Source organism: Trachurus trachurus (genome assembly GCF_905171665.1).
Source record: "Trachurus trachurus genome assembly, chromosome: 16".
Lineage (NCBI taxonomy): Eukaryota > Metazoa > Chordata > Actinopteri > Carangiformes > Carangidae > Trachurus > Trachurus trachurus.
The window spans coordinates 7386142-7412206 of NC_139902.1; the positions used below are offsets into that span (position 1 = coordinate 7386142).

The 26065-nt window shown below is 41.6% G+C and overlaps 3 protein-coding genes across 3 annotated transcripts; all 3 read left to right on the plus strand.

Annotated features, from left to right (window-relative positions):
• Positions 1 to 169: 169 nt before the first annotated feature.
• Positions 170 to 3622, plus strand: lamtor2 (late endosomal/lysosomal adaptor, MAPK and MTOR activator 2). The gene is made up of 4 exons (XM_083989600.1): positions 170 to 377; positions 1189 to 1351; positions 1447 to 1536; positions 3041 to 3622. Exons 1-4 carry the CDS (start codon positions 310 to 312, stop codon positions 3095 to 3097), a joined length of 378 nt encoding a protein of 125 aa, XP_083845726.1. The 5' UTR covers positions 170 to 309; the 3' UTR covers positions 3098 to 3622.
• Positions 3623 to 4949: 1327 nt separating this feature from the next.
• Positions 4950 to 13194, plus strand: rab25b (RAB25, member RAS oncogene family b). Its single transcript, XM_083990533.1, has 5 exons — positions 4950 to 5092; positions 9489 to 9684; positions 10876 to 11069; positions 11288 to 11368; positions 11836 to 13194. Exons 1-5 carry the CDS (start codon positions 5056 to 5058, stop codon positions 11952 to 11954), a joined length of 627 nt encoding a protein of 208 aa, XP_083846659.1. The 5' UTR covers positions 4950 to 5055; the 3' UTR covers positions 11955 to 13194.
• Positions 13195 to 14665: 1471 nt separating this feature from the next.
• rab11al (RAB11a, member RAS oncogene family, like) lies at positions 14666 to 25531 on the plus strand. The gene is made up of 5 exons (XM_083990430.1): positions 14666 to 14967; positions 18535 to 18730; positions 19949 to 20142; positions 21868 to 21948; positions 23671 to 25531. Exons 1-5 carry the CDS (start codon positions 14928 to 14930, stop codon positions 23808 to 23810), a joined length of 651 nt encoding a protein of 216 aa, XP_083846556.1. The 5' UTR covers positions 14666 to 14927; the 3' UTR covers positions 23811 to 25531.
• Positions 25532 to 26065: the final 534 nt, after the last annotated feature.

Sequence of the window (26065 nt, forward strand, 5' to 3'; positions counted from 1 at the left end):
AGACATAGTGCAGTACTTGTCTTGAGTGGACAGACTCGGGACATTCGGCTCAATGTATTAGATATGTAAATAATTAGGAATAACAACGTTTTCCTTTCATCAAAAAACTCGTGATACTGCAGAGGCCTACGATTCCCACAATGCTTTGCGACGCGACCGGTCCCCGGAAAGGGAAGAAAACATCTAGATCAGCTGACTTGACTTGTGTATTGTTGAGTACTTTTTCTTTTGACAGTTTAAGCTAGTTGTTTAGCCACTTAAATATAAGTATTTAATTTAGCATCAGCACCCATTGGAGGTTAGTGAGCCATGCTGCGGCCGAAGGCGCTGACGCAGGTCCTGAGCCAGGCCAACACCAACGGAGTCCAGAGCACACTGTGAGTACGGCCAGCTGCTAGCCAGCTGCTAGCAGCCTGCTAGCTAGCTACAGCTGCTGCTCTGCTCTGCTCTGCTCGGTACAGGAGTCAAATGTAGTTTTCTGACCATTAAATAGTTTGTTGCTGTGACTCTTGAATATAATATACATGAGGCTCTGAAGAGAAAGACAGAGACCGTGCGTAACACGCTGCGGTACAAAAAGGCTAATGGTCCTCAGGTGGAAACAATTAAATGTAAAATGTCATCTTGGATACCGTAGTTTGTTACAAATAGCTGTACAGTATGTCAACACTACACGCTGACATCTCTATGTATGTAATACATTTTATTTATTCTCAATGTATCTGCCTGTCAGTGAAAAATAAGCAGTTGTTTTGTATATAAAACAGTGAAAAGTCTCTTAAAAAATACCTAAGAGCACAAACTGCAGTCTTCAGATAGGCTAGCTAATTGTATGACAGTATTTCCAGTTTAATATCATAATTAGATTTTCTGAAAAAAATAATTATGATAATCAAATTATCACTTGGTAGTGAAAATTTTCATCTCCTTTTGGTCCTACAGCCCATAATTATCATTGAAAATCATATTTGAAAGTCTTCAATCTAGTTTAAGTTAACATGCAAACACATGATTTCTTTAGTGTGTCAAAAAAAGAAATTGACAATAACATGTTTTTCAAATGTATTAAATTCAAGTGTCCAGGTTAATGATGTGTATCTTGGGTAAAAGATAACAGTGCCGCTTGTGGTAAACTCCTGTCCCATGATAATCTAATACTGACACATCCGACCTAACATTTCCCACCAGCCTACTGAACAATGAAGGCTCACTTCTGGCCTACTCTGGTTATGGGGACACTGACGCACGAGTGACTGCCGCCATCGCAAGCAACATCTGGGCGGCGTACGACAAGAACGGCCACCAAGCCTTCAACGAGGACAAACTCAAATTCATACTCATGGATTGTATGGTAAGAAGCAGGCTTGTACCAAATCCGGTAAGATAAATCACAGGTGTATGATCATGAGTGTGGAACTAACTTTGGTCTCTTGTCGTATCTCTCAGGAGGGAAGAGTGGCCATCACTCGTGTAGCCAACCTGCTGCTGTGTATGTACGCCAAAGAGACCGTGGGCTTTGGAATGCTTAAAGCCAAGGTGAGAGTTTTAACACTGAAGCAGTTGGTGCTGTTGTTCTGCTTTTGTTGGTATGGTATTCTGGGGGTGCTGCACATTTCCAGGTGCCACCATGCTCCCAACATGCCATGATAGTAGGGGTGGGTATCGTTAGGATTTTTATGAATCCAATTCTGATTTCAGTTCCTCACAATTCCTTATTTCGTTTCCAAAATAGTGACAAATAAGAGGTCAAATGTTCATTTAACAAAAGTCACTTTATCACTTAGTTACTTTAAAGGGATAGTTAATCATTTTTGCAAATTCGCCTACTGCCATAATCTCTATAGTCATAGAAGTAGCTTCATTACCTTTAATTATCGGTGCATGTTGGTTTGAGATCTGCGGGGCAGAGACGCTAGCTGCTCAGCCAAAACAATGGAGGTGAACGGTACAGGTCCCCTGTCTTCAAAACTCATCAAATACACAATCCAACAACTCCAAAAGGCTCTAGTGGACAAGTTGTGACCAGCACATTCACCACGCTATGAAATAATCCTGTATAATTATGTTACATTACGACACATGAAGCAAATATTCAGAACTACTTTTGCTTTTGAAGTCTCTCGCCCAGCAGCCAGGTCTGGAATGTAATTCCGGCTACGTATTTACCTAAAAAACAACTCTGTCTCGTAACATTACATGATTATTTGAATGTGGTGAATGTGCAGGTCACAACTTGTCCACAAGAGCATTTTGGAGTTGTTGGATTGTGTATTTGATGAGTTTTGAAGACAGGGGACCTGTACCGTTCACCTCCATTGTGTTTGCTGAGCAGCAGATCTCAAAACAACATGCACCGATAATTAAAGGTAATGAACCGACCCCTATGACTATAGTGATTATGGCAATAAGTGAATTTGCCAAGTACAATAGACAGTATAACAACAAAAAAATCCTCTCTTATTTGGTCAGGGTTTTCCTAGTGTGTGTGTTTTTTTTTTGTTTTTTTTTTAGACCAAGCAGGCAAAGGCCTCTTTGGATTGGAGTGCGGGTGAACAGTTTTGACAATGACATGCATTGACAGATGCTTATTGCACTTTGAAAGCCTCAGAGCTCCTAGAAATGTTTCAGTGTATCGCAGAGCAGTTTAAAACCTGTGAAAATCTTCAGAAATGGTCCTGGAGCTACTTTACTGTCAGACTTTAATTTTAATTTTCTGCTCACTAACACCTAATGAGTTCACAAGTGTGAGATTGAGCCTGCAGAATTCAAGCTTTGTTTTCCTTCAGTTCAGACACTGTGGTGTAGTCATCCTGTCTATACTGTGCTGTGTGACGTAGTGTTTTCGTGGTGTTTAAATCATTCAAACCTAGTCATTTCACATTGCCTTCACAGTAGCTATATGACAGGTCAGTTTTAGAGGAAGCTTGGTGGAGGATGTACTGGATGAGTCACAGTGCAGACGCATTATGGCTATTAAGCATCACTCCTCAGTCTGAATATAGCCTTTCTTAACATCGTGTTGTCTCTGTTGTGTTTATAGGCAGAAGCACTGGTGCAGTACCTGGAGGAACCATTAACCCAAGTGGCCGCATCATAGTGGAGATGTGTGAGTGTGTGTGTGTGACTGTGTGTGCTGCTTCTGTCTGCCTGGAACATCATATAATCCAGGTTATTCTTGGACTGCTGTAACATTATGTCTGTTCACGAAATGCATAATGCATATATATCTATGTATGTATGTGAGTGAGTGAGCGAAAGAGCGAGCGAGGGTGTGTGTGTGTGAGGAATGTATTTCAGTATATTTATGATCACAGTATGGGGTTCTAACTCTGCCCTCAATTATGAATCTGTTAATTTCAACATCTGCTCCATAGGGCCACACAGTTTGTCAGTAGGATGTCTGCATGTACAACCACTGACACGACTTGATCATCCACTGGTCTCTCAGCCGATTGACTCAGACGCAGGTTGAGCTCAAACATACAGTTGTGCAGAAAATGGAGCATTTTTAATCCTAGTGCAAAGTGTGTGTGTCGATGGTTTAATGAGACTCTGTTTGATTTAAAGTGAAGTGCAGATTATTTGCTACTTTGATTTTAAACTGTCAAATAAACAAGTTTTTTGGATTAATTTTCACAGAAGCTTATTTCAATGTTTTATTGTATTTGTTTGATTGTTTGAGTCCAAGTAGAAGGATTCATCTCTCTTTCTATTGCAGCACATGTGTTATTTGTCCACACCTCATTTTCCATCTTTGCATCCTTTTGCTGTCAGATATTTTCCTGTAGACAATCACAGTAGATTGTCCTTTCATGTCACTTACTCTTTGCCTGCCCAGTTGCTTGAAACCCTGAAATGAATATCAGCAAAATATTTGGAGTAGCAAAATGTTAGAAACATGCAGGACTATAGGCGCCGCAAAGGAAGAGTTTCCTCTTTTAACATTGTAAGAGTCAGAGACACAAAGCAGACTGCCCAAAAAAGCATATGACTGTTGTTACAGTTAATTTATGGCCCCGAATACAAACTCTCTGACTCTAGAGTTTCAGTGACCTTGACCTTTTCTGCAAAGGGAAGAGGAAGATAGATTTCTGATTTAATGAGTTAGATCTCAGTGTAATGTAAAGTAAAACAAAAAACAATAACAATCCAAAGTCAGTTTTAATACAGTCCAATAAATTTTGATGCAGAACCACTATAACCGTGTCTATATGATACATGTCCAGGAGTTAGTCTCCCATCACTGCACATTTTTAGAAATGAGGCCAACCGACTAGAGGATCTGATGCGATCCACAGGCCTGGATATAAAAACAGAATTTGAAAAGCAGAGGTGGTTTTTATTGGCAGCGGGGAATGGAAATGGTAAAATAGTTTGCATGTGTGCACATTCTTGTAAATTCAGCAGGGATGGTTTCATGGTGTCCAAGGTGCTGTTTTGTTATTCTCTCTGCTGTTGAGATGAAAAAGTAACTGATTGAAAATCCACAAATCAAAACCGACTCGCTCAATATGATAGAAAAACCATGTAAACTCGGTGTCAGGGTGGATTTTTCTCTCAGTGATGAAGCAAGAGGTTTTTTTTCTTTTCTTTTTTTTTTTTGCTTTGTGCTTCCTGCATGCTGTTATTTGATTTTTCCACCAGGAGGCACCTGACAGCCCGCCTCAGCCCTTCCTGGTTGTCTCGCCCTACCTGTCCAACCTGAACCTGCACCGGCTCCATTACTACTACTAAGACACACCTCCATCACTGCTCCACCACTCCCTGACACAAACCCCGCCCCGCTGCAGCAGAACAACCTGGACACACTCCACATGTCTTGTTCAAACAAGCCAAGCTTTCTATTAACTCAAATAAGGAAGGGTAGCGAAGGCTGGTGACTGGCACTCATGTGTCAATACATTTCTTGCAGCCGTTCTCTCTCCTGACTCATGAGGATCTGAGAGGCAGGTTGGGTTTGCTGTTGCTCAGTGTCATCTTACATCCTGTGACCAGTCCGTGAGAGCTGGAGACACGGCAGTTAACTGCGGGGCGGCAGCACTGAATGGACACAACATGGGGTCAGATGAGGCCTACAACTTTGTCTTTAAGGGTGAGTACATGTGTTCTCCTGCGTAGGTTTTTCATTTAATTTGATCCCCATCACTGTTCCTGAAGGGTTTCAAGTGTCACTCTGTAATGTTGCTCTATCCTTGAGATTTCACTTCCTTGTTTATTATTAACATGGTAGTATATAGGAACAGGAATTAGTTCTGTTTGCCACCACCAGAATGCAACAGACCTAGTAATAAATCACTGATTATGATAAACAGTACACAGCAATAGCCTGAAGTTGTGGCAGCTGTTTGATAGACAGATTTGTTCAGGTAAACTTTTCTCTTCAGAGCTGCATTACTGGCCTGCGAAGTTGAGTGATACTACAATCACATTCACAGATAACCAGGTCAGCATGTTGTCTCAGGGAAAGCATATGCATATCACAGGCTACTATTCAAACCAGGATGTGTGCTTTAATTCCTGTTTATCTGTAGCTGAACACCATTGTAACTGTGCCTGTGGTGTAAAACAGTAAAGCAGCACATTCAGTCTGTTAAGGCGCTGTTTGTGCATCAGAACTGGACTAGATCAAGGCTTGGTTCTTTGGAAGGTATCACCTCGTGCTACTCATCTAATTAATTTTGCACACAACCTACAGAGCATCAGTTATTACAAGCAGCTGCTTCTAGTAGCAGATGGTTTTTTAGCAGATGTAAAAGAGAAAGGTGATTTGGTTCAGGTGCAGTGATTTGACATTTTAGTGGAAAAATGCCATTTTGATAAAAGGCACCAGCTGGATGGATGGGTGGATGGAAGGTAGGTGGATGGATGGAGAAGTCACAATCACAACTGTATGCAAATCATCAAACAGCTTCTCTCACTTCACTGTGTGGATTGTGATGAAATATGTACAGAATCACAGAAAGGGCTTACACTATGGGCACATAGCACATCCACAACATGTTGATCAAATCTCCGATTCTATTCCAGCTGGGGACCTTCTCCATCTGGGATTCAATTCCAGGAGGGATCCCTCACTTAGATACAGATGCTTCCTGTCCATCTCCACACAGTCAAATATTAAATAAAGGGAGAAATGCAGACATTCATACACACACATATGTAACACCCTCAACTCTCAGACAGGAAAAAACTCACCCCTCAGAACTCTTTCAACACTTTAAAATAGGCTTATTTGCCTTGATGCCAAGAGATAGATGAGGAGATCAAGCTGTCTGTGACATATAGGTTACAGAGTGCCAGAGTGCACAATTACATTTTTTCTTTCAAAAACTATAATACTTTAAAGGGTCATGTTGGGGGAGTAAGGTGGATGGACTGATATCATTGTCATTTCTGTGGTGCTGTGTTAAGCACCTGGTATTCTTAGCTTCGCAAAAAGCATGGAAGCAGGAGAAACCAGCAAACCTGGTTCAGTCTCAAGATGGCAGACTCTACCTACCAGCACCTCCAAGTCTCATCAATCACCATCATAGCACAGCATTTTATATTTAAATGACACATTGGTATTTTACAACAGGCTTACAGGAACCCTCAGAGGCAGCAACCTGTGAATTGTGAATACTCTAATGAATTAGGCTAAATAAACGTACTCACTATTGCAGTGCTCCTTGCTGTCTACACCGTAGTATATCACAAGTATGTACTCGATCTCATTCCAACGAGAGATTCGCTGATAGCACAGAGAAACTAATCGGTAAAATCAGATTACATGATGTTTGCCAGGAATGTAAACTTGCATATACTCTGGTCCGTCTACACCATGAGGAACACTGTGAAGTATTACTGCTTGATTCTTCAGTTTGCCAGAAGTTTTTGTACTGTTGCATAAAAATGGGTCACCAGATGTTTAAAGTTAGCTTTATTACACCAATGACCATGGATAATATAACTTTTTTTTCTTCTTTTTTTACACAAATTCTCATATTGACCACAAGGATCTTGTCAGAATGAAACCTTGGTCAGTTAGGCCTGAGTTATTATAGGTTTCCACCATGAGCAGTGGCTGCATAGCACAGTTTGCATTTCCAGTCCTGAAGGTCATGAAAACAAACAAAAGGAAAATCTAATCCTCACAGCAACGCATCAAGTTCGTCCCAGCTTCCTCAGGATTCACAAACCAGGCTGTTGGAGAGTGTGAGGGCCTCTTGTCCTGTATTGCCATAGAAACCAGGGGTATTGTTTGCATAAGAAGTTACTCAATAGTAGAAGAGAAGAAGAGAGAAACAGGCATTCGCACCCACTGGAAAAAAAAAAAAAAAAAGGCAGCGCAGTGATGTGGCTCCACAGTGAACAATTACCTAGAGTAGAGCAACTTGTAAAACATTCTTTCCTGTGACCTTGGACTTCAGGTTAAACATACTGAAAGTCAAGACCTGGGGATTATATTTTGTGCTTTAGGATTCTTGGGAATCAGAGGACGTTCACAATGAACTTCGATGTGAGACTGTTTTCTTAAGCTTTTTTCTTTTGCAATCTTGTACATTTTATAGGCTACGTGATTCATCAGCAGACTCCATATCTGCTGAAGGAGAGTATAGGCTATAGTAAACATTACTTAAGTGAAAGTGCATCAACAGGAGTATCAGTAGGAAAAAGTATTAAAAGTGAGAGTAGGCTACTCTTTGTGTTTGCTGTTTCACTGTGTAAAGAAGCAGTGGGCTGTTACAAGATCCTTCAAAAAAAATTGCCCTTGCGAACAACCAGTAGGCTACTAAAGTGAATGAACTGAAATTCAATATGAATGGAAACTGAATTGTTGGAATGGGTGAAGTAGCCAAAATCAGCTGTTAAAATATGTGTTGTTAAAAGTTCTCAAACCCAATCATTTGAATTTTACAGTAACTAATCAGTTGGGTGTTGATTTTCCATGAGATGTAGGCTAATTATCACAAAATGTAGGTTATTATTATTATTTAGATTAAGCGTCACAGTCAGTTTCACATTTGAGGAAATAGAGTCACTTTCCAGCCTAGAGTTAGATGTCAGCTAGCAGGTGATCAACCTATCTTAGCATGCAAACAGGAAGCAAACAGCTAGCCTGACTAAGTTACAATGATCTGCCTTCCAACAGCTCTGAGCTTCCCTAACACAGCCAAATTTGTGGCTTTAGCATAGCATAAGGATGGAAATAGCTTGCCTGGCTCTGTGCTAAGCTAAACCAACTGGCCTCACATTTAAAGTATTTATGGGAGTCTCAGAAAGAAAAGCAAAAATAAATGCATTTCCCAAAGATGTCTAACTCTTTTTAAACTCCCATCACACTCTAAATCCATATTTAATGGCTGTGGAGATGTCACAAGAGCGTGGATTATTATCTCAGCAGTCTTGAGCTCGCACGCCTCAGCAATAAGCTGTGACTGTGTCTAAACCAAAATGAGCAGAGCTCCTATTGCTTGTGTGTTTTCACAGTGTGGTCATACTTTCCTATCTGTGCCCATTAAGCCAAGCCTTTTTTCTCTCTGAGTCAGCCACTAACAACTGAAACCCAAACATTAGTCACTGAAATGTACTGGGGGGTGCTTGTCCTGTTGATCCAGTAGGTAGGTAGGCGTCGCAGGATTTAAGGAAGTGGCATCTTAACTTGTTCCACCTGCTTTGAAATAACCTCACAGAGGTTGTGTTATTTGGCAAAACAAAGGATGACTTGTGAGAGGCTTTTACCTCAAAGATTTCCAGTTTTCCAGAGGAGGAAGTGTCTGTCGTATCCATGGAGCTGACAAATGTGAAAGGAAATGCAAAATATTTGTCCTTCGTCTTTGGCGAAATACATGGTTTTGAGCAGGGAAAACAGCGCTAAAAAAAAAAAAAAAAAATTCAAATGTCTAATTCAAAGGTCTCCACTTCTGAGCCTACGTTTCAACCCCTACTGACATTTCAATACTGCCTGTGCTTTGCATCCCATATTTTCTAACCCTCACTTCCTGCTCTTGAATAAAAGGATGAACAAATACGTCTCCTCCAGTGTTCACTGGGATAGCCTACAGCTTCACAAGATCCTCAGTGGGATATATAGGAGGCCTTCGTGTATGGATGGAAGGCATGTCAACTCTTTATTAATCAATGTGGTGTTTTCTGTTACAGGGCCAACACCCTCATGCACCCCCCAAGTTGAAATAATTAACCTATTTACCTTCCGGGTGTGGTGTTGGTTTTAAAACAGGACACTATATCCCTTATGGCGTAATTAGCCCCAAGTCTCAGACAGCTACAACTGAGGATTTATGGGGCAACCCAAAAAAGACACACCTCTAGACTAAAAGCTTCTCCTAAAGGATGACATGAACGTGATTGGCTCATACCGGGCTCTGGGAATATTTGTTTTGTCTCCTTTATCTAATGCATACTGGGTTTACCGTTGCAACAACCAACCCCAAACCCAAAGCTCGGAGCTCTAATTAAAATGTCTCTGTGGTCTGTGTCCTCTCCAGTGGTTCTGATTGGTGAATCCGGTGTAGGGAAGAGCAACCTGCTGTCCCGTTTCACCAAGAACGAGTTCAACCATGATACTAGAACGACCATCGGTGTGGAGTTCAGCACACGGACGGTGCAGCTCAACAGCTTCACCATTAAGGCCCAGATCTGGGACACAGCTGGACTGGAGCGATACCGGGCCATCACTTCAGCGTGAGTGCCAACACCCTTCTCAATGTTAGCAAATTTCAAGGCATTTCTACAGTTATTTTTCCAAATTTTTGCTGTTGATTAAACAATTCACATTTTAATTATATTCCTCTCCTTCCCTTCTCCTTCAAACAAGTAAAGACCGTTTATCGTTGAGCAACCTGTATGTCAGCATCTTAAGGTGGTGCAGTTATCAGTCAAAACATGAACGAGTCACATGAACTTGCCACAATACCTGAAAAACAACCAGCATGTTCTCCTCATATCTGGTTCTAACTGACACTCCTCAATCCCATTGGTTAGAGCAGAGACATCTACTTGAATGCTCAGCGCACAGTGGCTCTCTGTTCCATCAGCGGGTGCCCCCGATTCATTCTTCTCCTTTTTTTTAAATTAAACTAGGAGGATTAACAGTCTGGAAACTGGTTTTAAAACAATAGAACCATGTCAATTTTATTTTTAAGACATGGAAAAATTCGGAGGATATGCTACACTGCTGGATTAGCTCCTTTCTGACTGCTTAGGTTTTTGAGTAATTACACACCGACTAGTATGCAAATTCTCACTCCCATGGAATTTCCCATTTGTGCTGTAACAAGCAGCTAAAACCTATTAAAGTGGAATTAATTATGCTGCTGGAAGAGTGGAGCCGAAATGTAATTGTGAAGGATGTATTGATTGGTTCATGACTTTGGAGCAATTGTCAGCCACTGAAGTTTTTTTTTCAATCAACAGCTGGAGAAATGGCTAATTATCAATGAGAAAAGGACAATCCTTAACACAGCTAATATATGTATAAATATTGGACTTTTTTCTTAATTTCCTTCTTCTTTTTTTTAACACTAGCATTGAATCTCATTATGGTCACTGATAGTGGTGACCCTCCAGAGAATTAGCACCAAACTGCAACTCCTGAAAAACAATGTTCTCTTACCTCTCCAGCATCAAATGGAAGACATGCAAAGTTCATGCAAAGTTGGTGGGGACCTAAACAGGGCTAAAAGGGGAGTGAATATTAGAGTAAAAAATGACAGAATTAATCAATGGTAAAAAATCACAAGTCAAAATACATGCAAATATTTCCTTAAAATCAGTTACTGCACGTTTAAGTATGAGTAATTACCTTTAAGCTGCTCCATTACAAACAAAGAAGACACCTAAATGTGACAAAAGAAGTTATTCATCTCCAAACAGGTATTACAGAGGTGCTGTTGGAGCCCTGTTGGTGTATGACATAACCAAACACCTCACCTATGAGAGTGTGGAGCGCTGGCTGAAGGAGCTGTTCGACCACGCTGACCCCCACATCGTGGTGATGCTGGTGGGCAACAAGAGTGACCTGGAGTCAGAGAGATCAGTGCCCACCGAGGAGGCCAAAGACTTTGCAGGTATGAAGTCATCAAGTGTCCTCATCACAAAAAATGAATTTATGATAGTAGAAAATGGAAAGATGTTGAAATAGAGCCCATTTTCTCTGAGGATTTTTGGACAATCAGCAATAAAATTATGCATTTTATCACACTGTGACAAAAATTCAGAGTGGGGAAATTACAATGAATGTGATTTAAATCTAAAACAACTAACCTGGCTTATTTGTATAATTCAGATAAGAAAGGGCTTTTGTTTCTGGAGACCTCGGCCTTGGAGTCAACTAATGTGGAAGCAGCATTCAACAACGTCCTGGCAGGTAGGCTACTTCATTTTAATGTATTTCACTTTTTTTCTACTTTATGCAAATAAGGATTTCCTTACAGCTGCCATCTTGAAAGTCCCTCCCTTTCTGTCTGCCTCTCCTCTCCTAACCTAAAGTAAATGATACGAACACACATTCCTGTTAATATGCAGTGGTAAGGCTCCACCCTGCGACTGTAGATTTAACCTAACATAATAAGGCCATGGAGGAAAGGGCCAGAATAACATGACCTTTACTGATGTGGGGCAGCTATTTGACTGTTTGGGGAGAACACTTCTGATTGGTTTGAGGTTGGAAAAGTTAGTTGAACTTTGTTAGGGTTAAGGAATGCGCGGTACTTTGTTTTGCTACCAAAGAGGGTTGTGTAATGTCTCTGTCTCAAAGCCTGGCAATAATAAGTAACTTCTTCTATGCTGACACAATCTAAGTGGATAATAATGTGTGTTAATATCTTCTATCAGAGATTCACAGGAAGGTGAGCAGTAAGGAAGTGGTTCGAGGCTCCATCAGTGCTGTGACCCTGAGCAACCCCAAGGCAGAAACCACAGAGGAGAATAAGCCCTGCTGCAGGAACATCTGATCACATCATCCCTCAGGAGCCCGGGAGGCAAAGGGTGGGTGGGTGACAGGTCAACCACTCCTTCACGCCCATCCCCGTGACAAGAGGCAGGCAACATGGCAGCCAAGAATACCATTAATGGGCTTGGCTTAAGATGCCTATTTGAAATGACTGATTTACAGGTTGTAATGGTGGCACGATGTGTTCAAAAATGTTTGACAAATGTGAAGAATGGAGCTGGAACCCAGCATCACTGAGTCCCTGCTAAACCTTGAGCATATGTCAGAGGTAAAATACTAAACTGTGTTATTTTGACGATAAAATATTTATAGCCCACGCAAAAATATTGGAATCACAGCATGGGAGAGGTCCTGAAAGTAAATGATACAAGAGTGTTATGTTTTCTTCAAATGAGCAGTTTAGTTGGTGGTGAATATTTCATACTGACTGATTTATGATGAGACTGAGAACATATGTGTTTAGACATAAATGATTTGTGGACACAAATAGCCTGATGTTATTTGTGTCTCACAACAACAGAATTTCAAGACGTTACAAATAGGTTAATGAGGTTTACCAGCTCAGCTACGCAATTGAAATAAAAACCTATACGACCAAAACTGAGAAATAATTAGCTAAACAAATCTCTGAAAAACATATTTGAGCCACGGTCCTTTTGTGATTCAAGCCTCTTCTCAAACTGTTTATGTCAGAGGTGGGCAACCTTTTCAAGCATGATATCTTGTTTTTTCCTCTGCATGGGCTGAGATAATTAACTGGCCCAATTAATGATGCCGACCCCTGCCAGAAAGATGCACGCAGTGAACGAGTGCACAGGCCTCTTACTGTAAAACGCTTGGATAATATGACAAGAAAAAGCTTCCTTCCTGCATCAAATTTAATAACGGCAAAACCAAACCAGCTGTCACTTTTATGGGACATTAGTGAAATACCTGATAGAAACAAGACACAAGCAGGAAATGGTGCGTTAAAAAAAAAAACTGCTCCAACTTAAATGACCAGAGAGGTTGTGTATCTCAACCTGTGTGTTCTCAGTACAACCTAGGGGTGCACCAGTGGCAGGTTTCTTTCACTTTTGCAGGACAGTGTTGCACTGACAGAGATATGTTGAGTCACCGAGTCATTAGAAGAAGAGGTGTTTCAGGGGCTTTCCATCTCTGCCAAATGTTTAACTGGGAAATACCAACAACTGCTTGATATCATGTAAATCCTTACTGTTTTAATTACTGTGTGTATCATTGTTTTGTGTTTACTCTATTATAATCTATTTCAATGTGTACAATGATTTATCTTGATAATAAATATGACACATTTGTTCACATGTCATTCTTGAGTATTACACATTTCACAGTCTGTCTTACAATCTAGTATTGGTTTCTTTTCAAGTAAAACAGGTGTTGCGATGAAAAAAGAACAAATGCAATAAAATATACGTTTCAAGGAAAATCATTTCAAAATACAGTGCCAACTTATACATTGTTGAACTGTTTTGGTTGTAACTAAATCCATACCAGGAAATTATTAAACCAAACTTCACTATATAGATGTAGCTGCCTGTCTCCTCTCTGAGTTAGAAATGACAAGATCTGGTCAACTGTCAGATGTTTGCATACAATAGTTTCCTGTTTTCTCTGTATCTTTGCGGCAAAGTCTGTTCTCTCAACAAAGAGAACAGAAAAACAAAACACATTGTTAATGAACACAATATTTAAATTTGAAAAGGTTAAATTTCCATTAAAACCTAGCGCAAAAATATTTACTTGCAATAAACAAGTGAGAATGGTTCTTCTGTCCTTTAAAAAAATTCTTTCATATGGGACTATGTATCTTACTTTGACATCCACTAAACAAACCATACAACTCAAGGTGAAGTGAACTGCAGGCATTTGTGTGCATCAAAGACTCTGTGCCTGCAGCTCACCTTGAATTATTTGCCATGAAAGGACAAGTGGGTAGAAGAAAAATTTAATTAACTGTTGTTTAGCTGACACTGGCTTTGGAATCCAACAGAGCCCAGTTATGCACACATTGGAATAATGACTATTATTATTAAAACTTGTTGTTTTGCTCCAAAGTGCACATCCAATTAAAGTAGATATATAGAAGTGACTGTGAAATGTTATCACACTAACAATAAATAGGAATATCTCATGTTTTATATAGGCCTACAGTCTATGGCTGCAACTAAAGATAATTTCATCAGGGACAGGTGGACCAAGGATTTGGCTTTTTGTGATAAATCAATTAATTGACTGATAATTTCAGCTCTAAATGTTTTATTTGTACTGCAGCATTTGTGGGCTATATGAAGAATGGTGGGGGGGAAAAGAATAGACAAGAGGACAAGAGTAACAAACAATCAGTTCAAATCATTGCACACACACGCACAAAAAAAGAAGTTCTCCTAAACATTAGAGTTGTTTTAGCTCTAAACTGTGTCTGTGCAGTGCCACTTGTTGCGGTGAGACACAGCGTTGGTTGTTCCGCTGTTGGCCAGCTGGGCTCTCTAGTGCTACCAGCTAACCTGAGGCTTGATATTACCTGTGGTGGCTCGGGGCCCGCAGACGTCATCCAAGTTAACGAACAAGAGGCCAAATCATGAACGGCAGCGGGGCGGACCAATGGCGTCAGCGCCAGTGACAGGTGTCGATCAGCTATTGACCAATAGGAGCGAGGAAGGGGCGGGACAAAGGAATTGACGTTACGTCGCAGCCTCGGTAATGGCAAGTGGTAGAGGGTGAGGAAGACGAGGCGAAAGTTTGTCAGCCGGTAGTTGCCATTGGGGAGTTTTTTTCTATGCTCGGTAACAACAACAGTGTCGTGTTCCTCTACTCTGACAAGGATTCAGCTTCGTCGTCGTCTGGGTGAAAAAATTAACCGTGTCGGGGGTCGGTCGGTTGGTCTCGTAGCAGCTGAGCAGATACACAACCAGAAGAAGTTTGTTCGACTTCCACCTGTCGAAGAGGAGAAACTATGACCAACAGAGAGGACGAGTATGACTACCTCTTCAAAGGTGAGTCTTTGTTTGTGTATCTCTCTGTTCAGTCAGGTCGACACCGACGCTTCACCGGCCGCGAACGTCATTTGATGCCGAGTGGTCACAAGTGTGTTGACCTGCTGCCTAACAACAAGGTGCAAGACGACGTCCATCAGACAGACACACACACACAGGCACCTGCTCCGAGCTCCTCTAACAACTTTGACTGTAGTTGTCGGTCGGTTACAATATTATTAGCCCATAGCCCGTTCAGCCAGATGATTGCAGTATTGGCAGGTGGCTTACTAGGACTCTTCTTATATGTGGCTCGTTAAGCAGCATCTGCTGTGGAGCCATCACTGCAGGCCGGTGATGCAATCATCTTGGGATGCGGCGTTGGTCAACAAGGGGTCATAAACCCTGACAGGATGACAGATTAAAACAGATGCAACAGAGATTTACTTTCAGAAGAAACCAGTCGGTTTTGTAAGTTTCCTACCAGGGGGCATCATGGTTTACTAGAAATCACCTGTGTGTGTCTGTGTGTGTGTGTGTGTGTGTGTAGCCCTAGTGCCTCTTTTTCCTGAACGATTGATCGATCAGTCAGCCAGCAGAAAAATAACCGGCAGCAACCACATTTATGATTGATTAATCACTGTCAGCATTTTTCAAAGCGGTGATAAAGTGGCAAATATATTTTTTATCCTTGTCTCCTAAATAAGAGAATCCCCTGCTCTTCTCTCTCTACAACCCAATATCTTTTGTATTTGGACTTTTGGTTGAACACAATAAGATATTTGACATTTGCAGGTAGCACATTCAAGTCTTCAAATGTTTTTTGTCTCAATATTAAAAATAAAAAAAAGTCAGACCAATAAAAAAAATGGCAGCAACATATTTTCAGATATTAGAAAGCTAGCTGCATGATAGGTAGAAACACCATCCCAACAAGGTGCTATCAGGTACCAAATATAGTACAGAAGGGGAGAAAAAGTGGTCGTTCCAAAATGGCTATCTGGCACAAAATAGTACTTGGTAGTTGTACCTTGTCAAAGCAGGGGAAAATGAAATGCTCATGGTCTGTTCAAATATAGAACACTAAACAAGCGTGTCGTCAAACTGGAAATACCTGCATGAAACGTGTGTGTTTGTTAGCACAAAGACGCTCACATATAGAAGATAGAGAAGATGAGATTTGCTCACTCACTGGGTGAAATGACATGGTCTCTGGTGACCAAGTAGCAGATTTATCTGAATCATGTGCAGCAATGCAAGGACACTGATAAGGTATCAGCTGCCTTTCAGTCTTTAGCTGGAGAGAGCCGGCATTATTGTTTTGGGCCTCCTTTGTTCTTACAACCTCTTTTTTTTTTGTCCCTCGCTGTTGGATAGCATGACTCAAGTAGGGTGAGCTCTCCGTGAGTCACTCTAACCTTTCCCCACTGATGGAGACATCAGCACGGAGCGCAGGCCGTCATGCTGAAACTTTACCCCGTTTGAAATATGTACATGAGCCTTAATGCCAGATTTTTTTTTTTTAATTAACCTTTTATGTCATAATGACTGCTTCATTTCTGGTCATCCCTAGACAGCTCTCTTTTGATTAACTGAGTAAATTCCTTTAAAGCCTCTTAGTGAATATATTTTTATTTTTTTGAATCACATTGATGGATTTGATTCTATAAAATCAGCGATGATAAGAAAATAATTATCCAGTTGTAAAAGAAGGTATTTCTTTTAGATCGCCTGCCTTAGCCAGCATTATACACTGCTTTCATTTCAAAGAAACGGTAATGATAAAATTGGACATGGGATGGTGATCTTTTATTCCATTTATAGGGATTTGGGGAGATATCAGTGTATGAATTAATCCCGCGGAGCAGGAAGATAGACTCGGCTCCTAGGAATGAGTGTCATTCCTTCATTCAGGCAGTGGTGGGCTTGGCCGTGTTTCTGGGTGCAGGTTTTGTACAACATAATAGAGAGGTGTCGAATCTTCTGAGCTGAAGAATGCAAACCCAACAATAGGGTTAGTGAAAGGGTGTGTAACGAAGCTGTGATATTACCTGTCGGATGGCAGATGACTTGCATAATGATTTTTTTGTCCTCCGCCCAAGGTCTTTTGTAGCCAAACAAAATGGAAAATGATAGTGTTGCCTTTTACTACGCTGGAGCAACACTGACTAACTTCCATACGCACAGTTTCCCTTAAGAAACAGCAGCATTGCTTCAAAGCGTGTGTGTGTGTGTGTGTGTGTGTGTAGACACACTGGTCGGTTTGTTAATCTAATTTCAACATTCCATAACAAGTTCCTATTTCCTAATCGCAGGCTGGCGTGGTAGGTTCCTTTTGACCCAGTGACTCACCTGACAATTGTGGAAGTAGTTTTCTAACCAACGCTCATCTTAGTGTAGCTCGTACAGTATGTTGCAGGAAGAGGAGACACAACAACATGAATATGCACTGTGCAAATAAAACAAGAGCTCACTTTGAATTTAGATACACAAGTAAAAGGAACAATTTGATAATTTTAAGTGCTGGAAGAAGCGAAAACTCAAAGCCTCCACCTATAGTTAACAATGAGATATGATGTCCTACAAAAAAGAAAACAGAACACACAAATGAACAATATGTAAATAATTGTAACAAAAGAAAAATGATCATAAGGAAATTACACAAAGATATAAATAACAACAATAAGAAACAAGAGCACTTAAAGAGCGAGAGTCATTGTAAGGGATGTGAGCAAATTTGATCCATTTTTATAGTTTGTTTGAGAAACGTTAAGCGGTGGACCTATTAGCTGAAGTGTTTTTGGAGGAGGGTTTATGTATCGCTTCAGGGCTGTTTGTGTTTGGCTTTTACACAAAGTACTGCTCAGTTTTGGCTGAGGCGGGAGTGAGTGCTCAGTTTGAGGAGCTCGTGTCTAAACATTTACATACAGCTTTCAAACAGCAGGACAACTCATTTATACCCACTGATTTATATCATCCATGTCTCGGCTGTCTGCACGGTTAAAATGTTTTTACTCAACTGATTTACTGCCCTTCAAGTTCTGTCACAACTCAAATACATTTGATGGGTGAAATCTGCAGAACATCAGGGGTTTCACCTGGATCCATGTGCTTAGGCTGCATGTATTTCTTGAAAAGAGCAGGTGGTTCCAATATTTTGAGAACTCAGCGGGAGTCCTCCGAGGTTCTGGTCTCCCTCGGCTGGGAGCCACACATGTGCATCATTGGCGAGGCCGGCTATCTAGTAGAGATGAGAATCAAATTTAATTTTTTAAAAAGGCAGCCCATCTTGTTCGGTATAACTTCCTTGTGCTTTAATGAACTGTTACATCAAAGGTTTGCCTTGAGTTTCCCTTTTCAGCTTCAGCCAGAGAACACCGTGCTCAAACACGCTCATCAAACATCAAATCATATGGTCGGGTCTCTGTGTATATCTTTCATTATCCTCATACCTTCAGAAAATGAGCTTCAGTTGTGCCAGAAAGTCCAAAGACATTGGCTCGCAGGCAAAGTTTATGATGTACCATGTGACTGTGTGCTGATGATTGTTCCTTTCCGTTTGTGTGAAATCCCCTTTGTTTCCTGCAGTGGTGCTGATCGGAGACTCAGGTGTCGGGAAGAGCAACCTGCTGTCACGCTTCACCCGGAATGAGTTCAACCTGGAGAGCAAGAGCACCATCGGGGTGGAGTTCGCCACGCGCAGCATCCAGGTAGAAGGCAAGACCGTCAAGGCTCAGATCTGGGACACGGCTGGACAGGAGCGATATCGAGCCATCACTTCTGCGTGAGTACAGGAGAGCACACGCACCAAAGCCCTCTGTGGAATCACACCATCTTGCACCAAAGCCCCCTCCTCCCTCACATACCCACAGTTGAGAGAAACAGTGGCACTCATAAATCTGTTCACATGACTTCCAACAAGCATGATATCAATACTGAACCACACCTCGCGTATTTACTTTAAAGAGGAACTATGCAAGTAAGTCTGGTCGCTTTTCCTCTGTTTTGCTAACCCTCCACCTGGCCATGTGCATTTGTTTACAACGAAGCTGGCGAAAAATCAGTACATGGAGCGGTGTTTAATGTTATATAACATATAGGATGTTACAACGTGTGTATTTGTGTAGTCTCACTCTCAACTGTCATAAACAAAAGATTGCGGGTTATGGAGCGCGCTTGTGTCGCGGTGTGCAGAGACGAGAGCTGGGACACCGGGGCGGCGACCAGGAAGGTTGGTTTTCAGCCATGAGCCAGGTGGAAGGCAGAGAGCCTCCATTCTCACTCGTAACAAGTCACAGGTCATGTAGTTAACTATCACAATTACTCTGGAGCTTTTTAATAAAGGTAAATGTAGCATAACCAGGGGAAAAATCCTGCATAGTTTCTCTTTAATGTGCCATTTTTTGTCACAGCTGCCATTCAGTCACAAGTCTGAAGAAAGTCAGAAATTTCCAACCAGTTGAAACTTTAAAAAGTTAAAACACCGCCCGTACTCTTTGTGATGCATTAAATGTACAATCAAGCAACTGATCAGGAATCGTCATTCCTGAAATAGCTAGCATGATTTCATCAAAAGTGATAAAAACTATAGAACACACCCTTTTGCCTTGGGGCAGGAAGTCCTTTGTTAACCACAGCTTCCTCCTCATCTCTTTGTCAAGTTTCCATCCCAATATTTTTTTCTCTTTTTGCACCGTCTTCCTTAATGCAGCAGCTACAGAGGCATTAGCATGTACAGTGTCAAGCCCCCACAGGCACCGGGGAAGCAGACAGTGAGCAGAGCCAGTCTTTAATTAAAATAAGCAATGTCACTCAGTGTTTATCTCTGTTATGAGCTTTGTGTGCAGTTGTTTTACCCTCCGTTTTATTTCTCGCCTTTCTCTCTCTTTCTACTATCGCTGCCGATCCGATGTCCTCTATGCGTCACAGCCCATGTGTCACACCCACAATCATGCAGTTACCGGTACTCCAATTAATCTTTTGTCCGTGCCCCGTTGTCCAGGTACTACCGCGGAGCAGTCGGAGCTCTCCTGGTTTATGACATTGCCAAACACCTGACGTATGAAAACGCTGAGCGCTGGCTGAAGGAGCTGCAGGACCACGCAGACAGCAACATAGTCATCATGCTAGTGGGGAACAAAAGCGACCTGCGCCACCTAAGGGCGGTGCCCACGGACGAGGCCAAGGCCTTTGCAGGTATGATCACTGTAATGACGTTTTGTTTGTGTGAGCACATGGTGGACCTGTGAGGTTCTAGCACTCTGCCTCATTAGATCATCTCCAGGTTAAAGCTGTGATAATGAGCAGATGAGATGAACCGACCCCTAGCTGTTTTAATTAGGGCCCGTAACTACATTATAATATATCACGCATAGCTGACAGTGAATTTAATTAATGTTTATAGCTGGCATCTTACCTTCTCTCTCACTTAAGTTTGGGCTGCTTTTTTTTTAACTTGCAAAACTGCCAAACTCACATGCTCATTTCCACCCGTCAGGAATGTTTGCACTGTGATACTGTGAGGCAATTTGTGTTAATGTGCCCGCTAAATGGCATGTGTCCTTGGCTTGAAGGTGTTTGAGCTCATAAAGTACAGCTTAAGGTAAAGAAAAGACTTGATTTAAAACAACTAAACCTCCATATATCACTGCCCTTTGAGGATTTTAAGGCTTTGTTTCAGTTTTTAACAGGGAGCCTTTAAGTTCACTTACATATAATTTTGTCAACCTTATGACACTAATTATTTAACAGTGGTTGGGCCATATGTTTTCCCTCGCCCTTAAGTTTATTGGCTTCAGTGTGATTCAGGGTTGCACCTGCTTTGACTGGTAAATGACTCACTATAGGAGGGGCTGCAAGACAGTCAAATGTTTTAGCCTGGTTGATCCCATGTGAGAGTTAAGAAAGTCAGTTTTGTTGCTGTATCACTGACACTCTCACCAGTTCGTGCTCTCTGTTTGTACTGATTTGTTTTTCCGTCTACCACCTACCTGATTAACAATGCCATATTTATAAAGACCAGGAGGTTTATGCATTATGCAAAGTGTATGGTAATGCCAAGTGAAATGAGTGAAGGGTTCTCCCCAAAGAACACTGCAGTAGTAAAGGAGCAATCTGTTGCCTCACCTATGCCTGTGTGTGACATTCCCCCCTCACCTCTGATAGTAATAATGTTATATTTCTGTGTATAATCTCCTTTATACTTGAAAATAGAATTTACAGATTACAAAATGACAAATATTTGATCAGTTCTGGAACAACAACTATGATGAATCAGTTTACAATACATGGTTATTTACTGTATGTAATTGATCTAATGATCTCATGATCAGTTAATCTGATGATTAGTCTATCTATAAAATCTGTATGTTTGTTCTATAATGGATCAAGAACTGCTGAAGTCTGAAACCCAAAGCTAATCAATTTAATACAATGTTAAGATAACGAAAAGCAACAAATTGAACTAAGAAGCCGAGATCATCAAATGTTCTGCTTAGTCAGTTACCAGAATAATGTCAAATTAAATCTTAAAACACGTGAAATGTTTTTTCATGTTTCATGTTTTATTTTATTATACCACTTTTATGAAAGAACTATTGAAATATCACAATAAGAGACGCACATACGTGAATAATGACTGAATCACACAGTTTCTGTTTTTTTATCCGAATGTCCAACATTATATTCTTCACAGAGCAGACCAGTCAGCTGTTATACAACCCATTCACTTTTCTATAATTACAAAGCAGCTCCTCTCTCTGGAGAGGGCTCTGGAGTGAGTGCTATATTATGTAGGGAGAAATCAAATCCTGAATCAGTACACTGTTAATGCCAGTACAGTACAAAAGTACACTGCATGTCAGCTGATGATAACTGGGGATGGTGATTAATCGTGGGACTGTGTGCATTTGTACTTTACAGAGAAGAATGGCTTGTCTTTCCTGGAAACATCAGCACTCGACTCGTCCAACGTGGAGCTGGCTTTCCAAACTATTCTCACAGGTAAAGATGTCATATTTCTTTGCTTTTTTGGGGGGTTTTGTAGCCAAGGCACAGAATAAAAGGATCCTAGACGTCACTGATGACTAAAGCTCCTGAGCCATCTAATGATATTACTTAATATATATTTATATAAAGTGGTGCCTTTCTTTCTCGACTTTGATGGTTTATAAGAGCGCCCATCTTCTGCCACTAGATGGCAGCAAAAACCATGTGATCAGACCTTTGTGTCTTGTCACTGATGTGCAGTCTGGGGAAAGAACACCCCTGTTTTTTTCCCCTCTATATTAAGGTACAAATGGGAGTAATTGGCACACTGAAAAACCACTCAGCCACTCAGTTCTAGGGAGAGCCGCTACGAGGGAGACAATGACCAGCAAACCACTAAGCAGTGGTCTTTGTTTGCGGTCACGAATACACTTTGACCCACTGGACCAGATGCATCTGCTTACTGAAGAGAGAAATTCTCATATTGGTTCACAGATATGTTTCTTCAAGTAAAGGTCTATGAGCAGTTTCCCCAGGAGGCTCATAGCCACGCTCACAAGTGCGTTTGATCTTGGAGATTTGGTAACATGGAGAAAAAAAAAAAAGCAATTGTTGTGACTGTCAACCCCTGGAGCGCCTAAAGGGACAATCCAACAGAGAGTGGTGCTTCCACTTCAATTGCTCCAGGGGCTATCAGTCTGCAAGTATGTGCCACTTACTGTTTGTATTCCACTTCGGCTCCATGTTCAATTCCCCTCCGCTTCTGCTTTCTGCCATTTGAGCCATCCTGCCCACACCACAGCTTTATGAGTAATTTCTGATTCATAGAAACTTCAAACCAAACAAGTCCCATTGAGCTAACGCTGTTAATTAGCTCATTAAGGGAGGAGAGCAGAGGAAGCTGGCAGCGCACCAGCAGGCTAGTAAAAAACTGAACTTTAGACCTAGCGGAGCAGAGATGACGTCACGCGTCGGATGTCGACGGCAGATTGTAGGTCAGGACGTGTCATCTTGTTGTGTTATTGTTTACGCAGGCACAGCAGCAGGTGTCGAGCGTGATCTATAGAAAGCAGTTATAGTTTCACCACCTGACGTGTCATGTCACAGTCGGCCAGGAGTCTTGTTTGGCTCTGAGCTTTCTTGCTTCATAGGCAGTTTTTATTTCAGGAGATGTGTTCCACATCTGGCTGTAGTTTAGAGTTAAAGAGGCAGTGTACAACGGGAAGTCTGATCGCTCTTCAGTCGATCGGCTGACTCCGCCAAAGTTTAGGTGACTGGCATTCAGACATGAATGGAATTTTTTTCGGTACATGATGAGGGTCTAGCAGCAGAAAAAGCTTGACAGCAGCTAGATATGCGGCTGTACTGCATTTCCTGCCTGCAAGTATTGGCATGCAAAGTTAAACGAGCCACATCCCCCGTAATGTATCATGTTAACTTAGTTATTTCAATTTTGATGTAAAAGACAATCCATCCTGTAGCTGTGGGGAATGCCTAAAATGAGACTGGGTACTGCCACATGACATAAGGATGCCAGTTTAGGATGGAAAGAATCCTGCACTGCTGCCAGGAGTCTGGATAGAACAGTTGTTGTTCAGTTTTGCCATGCTGTTTGTCCTTATCACAATATGTCCCACTGTTGGCTGGATTTATAGGCATCTACACATAACTCATTCCTTCTCACCCCTCTCTCTCTCTCTCTCTCTCTCTCTCTCTCTTTCTCTCCCTCCATCGCAGCCATCTACAACATCGTGTCACAGAGGCAGATGTCAGGGCGAAGCGACTCAGACTTCTCTCCAGCCTCCAACGTAGTGCCCATCACGGTGGAGCCCACCCAGAGCTCAGCCAACAAGGGCGTCTGCTGCCAGTCCAACTGAGATCTTATCACTGACCTCCTCCTTCACCTCCAGGCAAACGGAGAAGCAGCCTACATAGACAAACAGACACAGACAGACGGGACAGGGAGAATGGAGAGGCAGGTAGAAATAACAGTTTGACAGAGGGACACTCACTCACACCGGGGTTGGTTTTGTCTATCGTCTGGTTAAGAAAACTTCTCACACTATGAAGAGAGGGACCAGGGAAGGAGGGAGAGTAATGAAGTTTAGATGAACAGTCAAAAGGGGGCGTGGTGAGGGAGATGCAGCCCCGTCTAGCTTTGAAAGAGGTACATGATCAGAATTGGTTCACAATCTTAAGAAAAATTGAACATATTAAAAGTTCCCCTTTTGTTTCTCATCGCGATTTCTGTCTTTGCAAACTGTCCTCCTTTGCTTTAAGCCAGTAAATGCTTTCCCTCAGTTCTCCACCACCAGGATATTGAGTAATAAAAATCCACATCCAGTAGACTGAACTGCAACCCCTCTGTTGCCACTGTCATTCCCCCTTTTTCCAAAATGTATAATATTTAGACAACAGCGTCCCAGATGATATTTATTGAACACTAGATTAAGGTCTTGTTGGGTCAAAGGGTTTGCATTTTAACACTGGTCGCCTCTTATTTTCCCCACTGCAAAGGGAGCTCTCTTGCTATTGGTACTTCTGCTTTTACCCCCCAGTGGAGCATCTGTGTGTGTGTGTGTGTGTGTGTAGGGGGGGTGGGGGGACTTGTAAGGGCAACTGTCCCCCACTAATGGAGGGAGCAAGGCTTCAAGTAATTTTTTTCCTAAATGCGCAGGTTGGTCAGAGTCGGTCGGTTCAAGTTGTATTCCTCCAGGCCACTTAGAGCAATAACATCCCTCCCAAACAGTGGCATGTAATTTCTCTTTGATTGCTTTTGATCTTTGTTTGGAAGGCTTTCCTGCTCTGTGCACACTTTGTACTCTACAGATGAGTCATGCTCTTGCAAGCTTTGTACAGCGTTAACTCTATATGAGATGGGATAGCTGCATCACTGTAAAGATAACATCTTAACAGTCTTAACATACGGGTGGGATTGCAGCGTTGGCCGTGTCGATGACCGTCTCACCCCCTGCTCTGAAGATTTGGGGTGTAGTGGAAGAGATTAGGACAACCCTGTAGTGCTGCTTTCTGCTGGCTGCTAGCTGGGGTGGATAGATGGACGGACGGACGGATGGATGGATGGATAATGTTTCATGGGATGAGGTAGTGAGGGCACTCAGCCCTGCCCTGCTCCTGTGATCTCTGATGTACCAGAGATGGCTTGTTTTACTGTAAGTGAAATCCTCCACTGCCTGCTCACCTACTCTCCTCTGTCTCTCTCCACACTGTATATAACTGGAACAGGACTCTGCCTTCTGGGATCTCCCTGAGGTCTGCCCTCACTCTCACTTGTCTTTATTTCCTGTTGAGGGGGCGGGGGTGGTATTCGGGAGCCAGGATTGGGTTTTGTTAGCATCTAATAGTTTTAATAGATGAGGAAAAACAAGAAAAGGATGGTAGTGTTGGGATGGGCTTGATTAAATCCAGGTTATTTACACAGATGGCGTTTATCCTGCTGATGTGTTTGGACATCAACACACATTCTGTTGACTTCACAGGTTTTGAACTGGGTGGTGTAGGTTAGGGCTTTTTAAACATTTATTCTAATATATGTATATTTGGACTGCATATGTATAAATAAATCTCATTTGTTATAGCCTGCCTCTTCTCGTGTCTCTTCACCATGTTTTAAAATGATGAAGGGTGCAAGTAGCTGGAGTCTTCTTCATTAGCGAATCTGGTAGAAGAGCAGAATTAATTGAATGAGTCATGATTTTAGGTAGCATGATTGCTAATCACAGAATACACACATGGCAATAATATAAGTTGCTGCTTAATGTCCACTGCGATTCAGTAACAAGATAGCTGCAGTGTAAAATGATACTGTTGCTCTGATTACTGAAATCAAAATATAGTCATTATCATCAAAGTCTAGCTATAAGCACTCAAAAAAACAGAACTGGTTTCAATTGGAGATCATTTCATTTTTGTTTTATTAGAAACATTTACAATACATCTTGAATCTTGGAAAAATAACAAAGAACCAGAACTAACATGGCGCAGATACAATAATAATAATAATAATAAAAATGTCTCCAAAAAATGTAATTCACAAAAAAACATGTGCTATAAGAAATAAACCTGCAATATCACATGCCTTGTATGGGCATGGCACACTGTAACAGAGTTC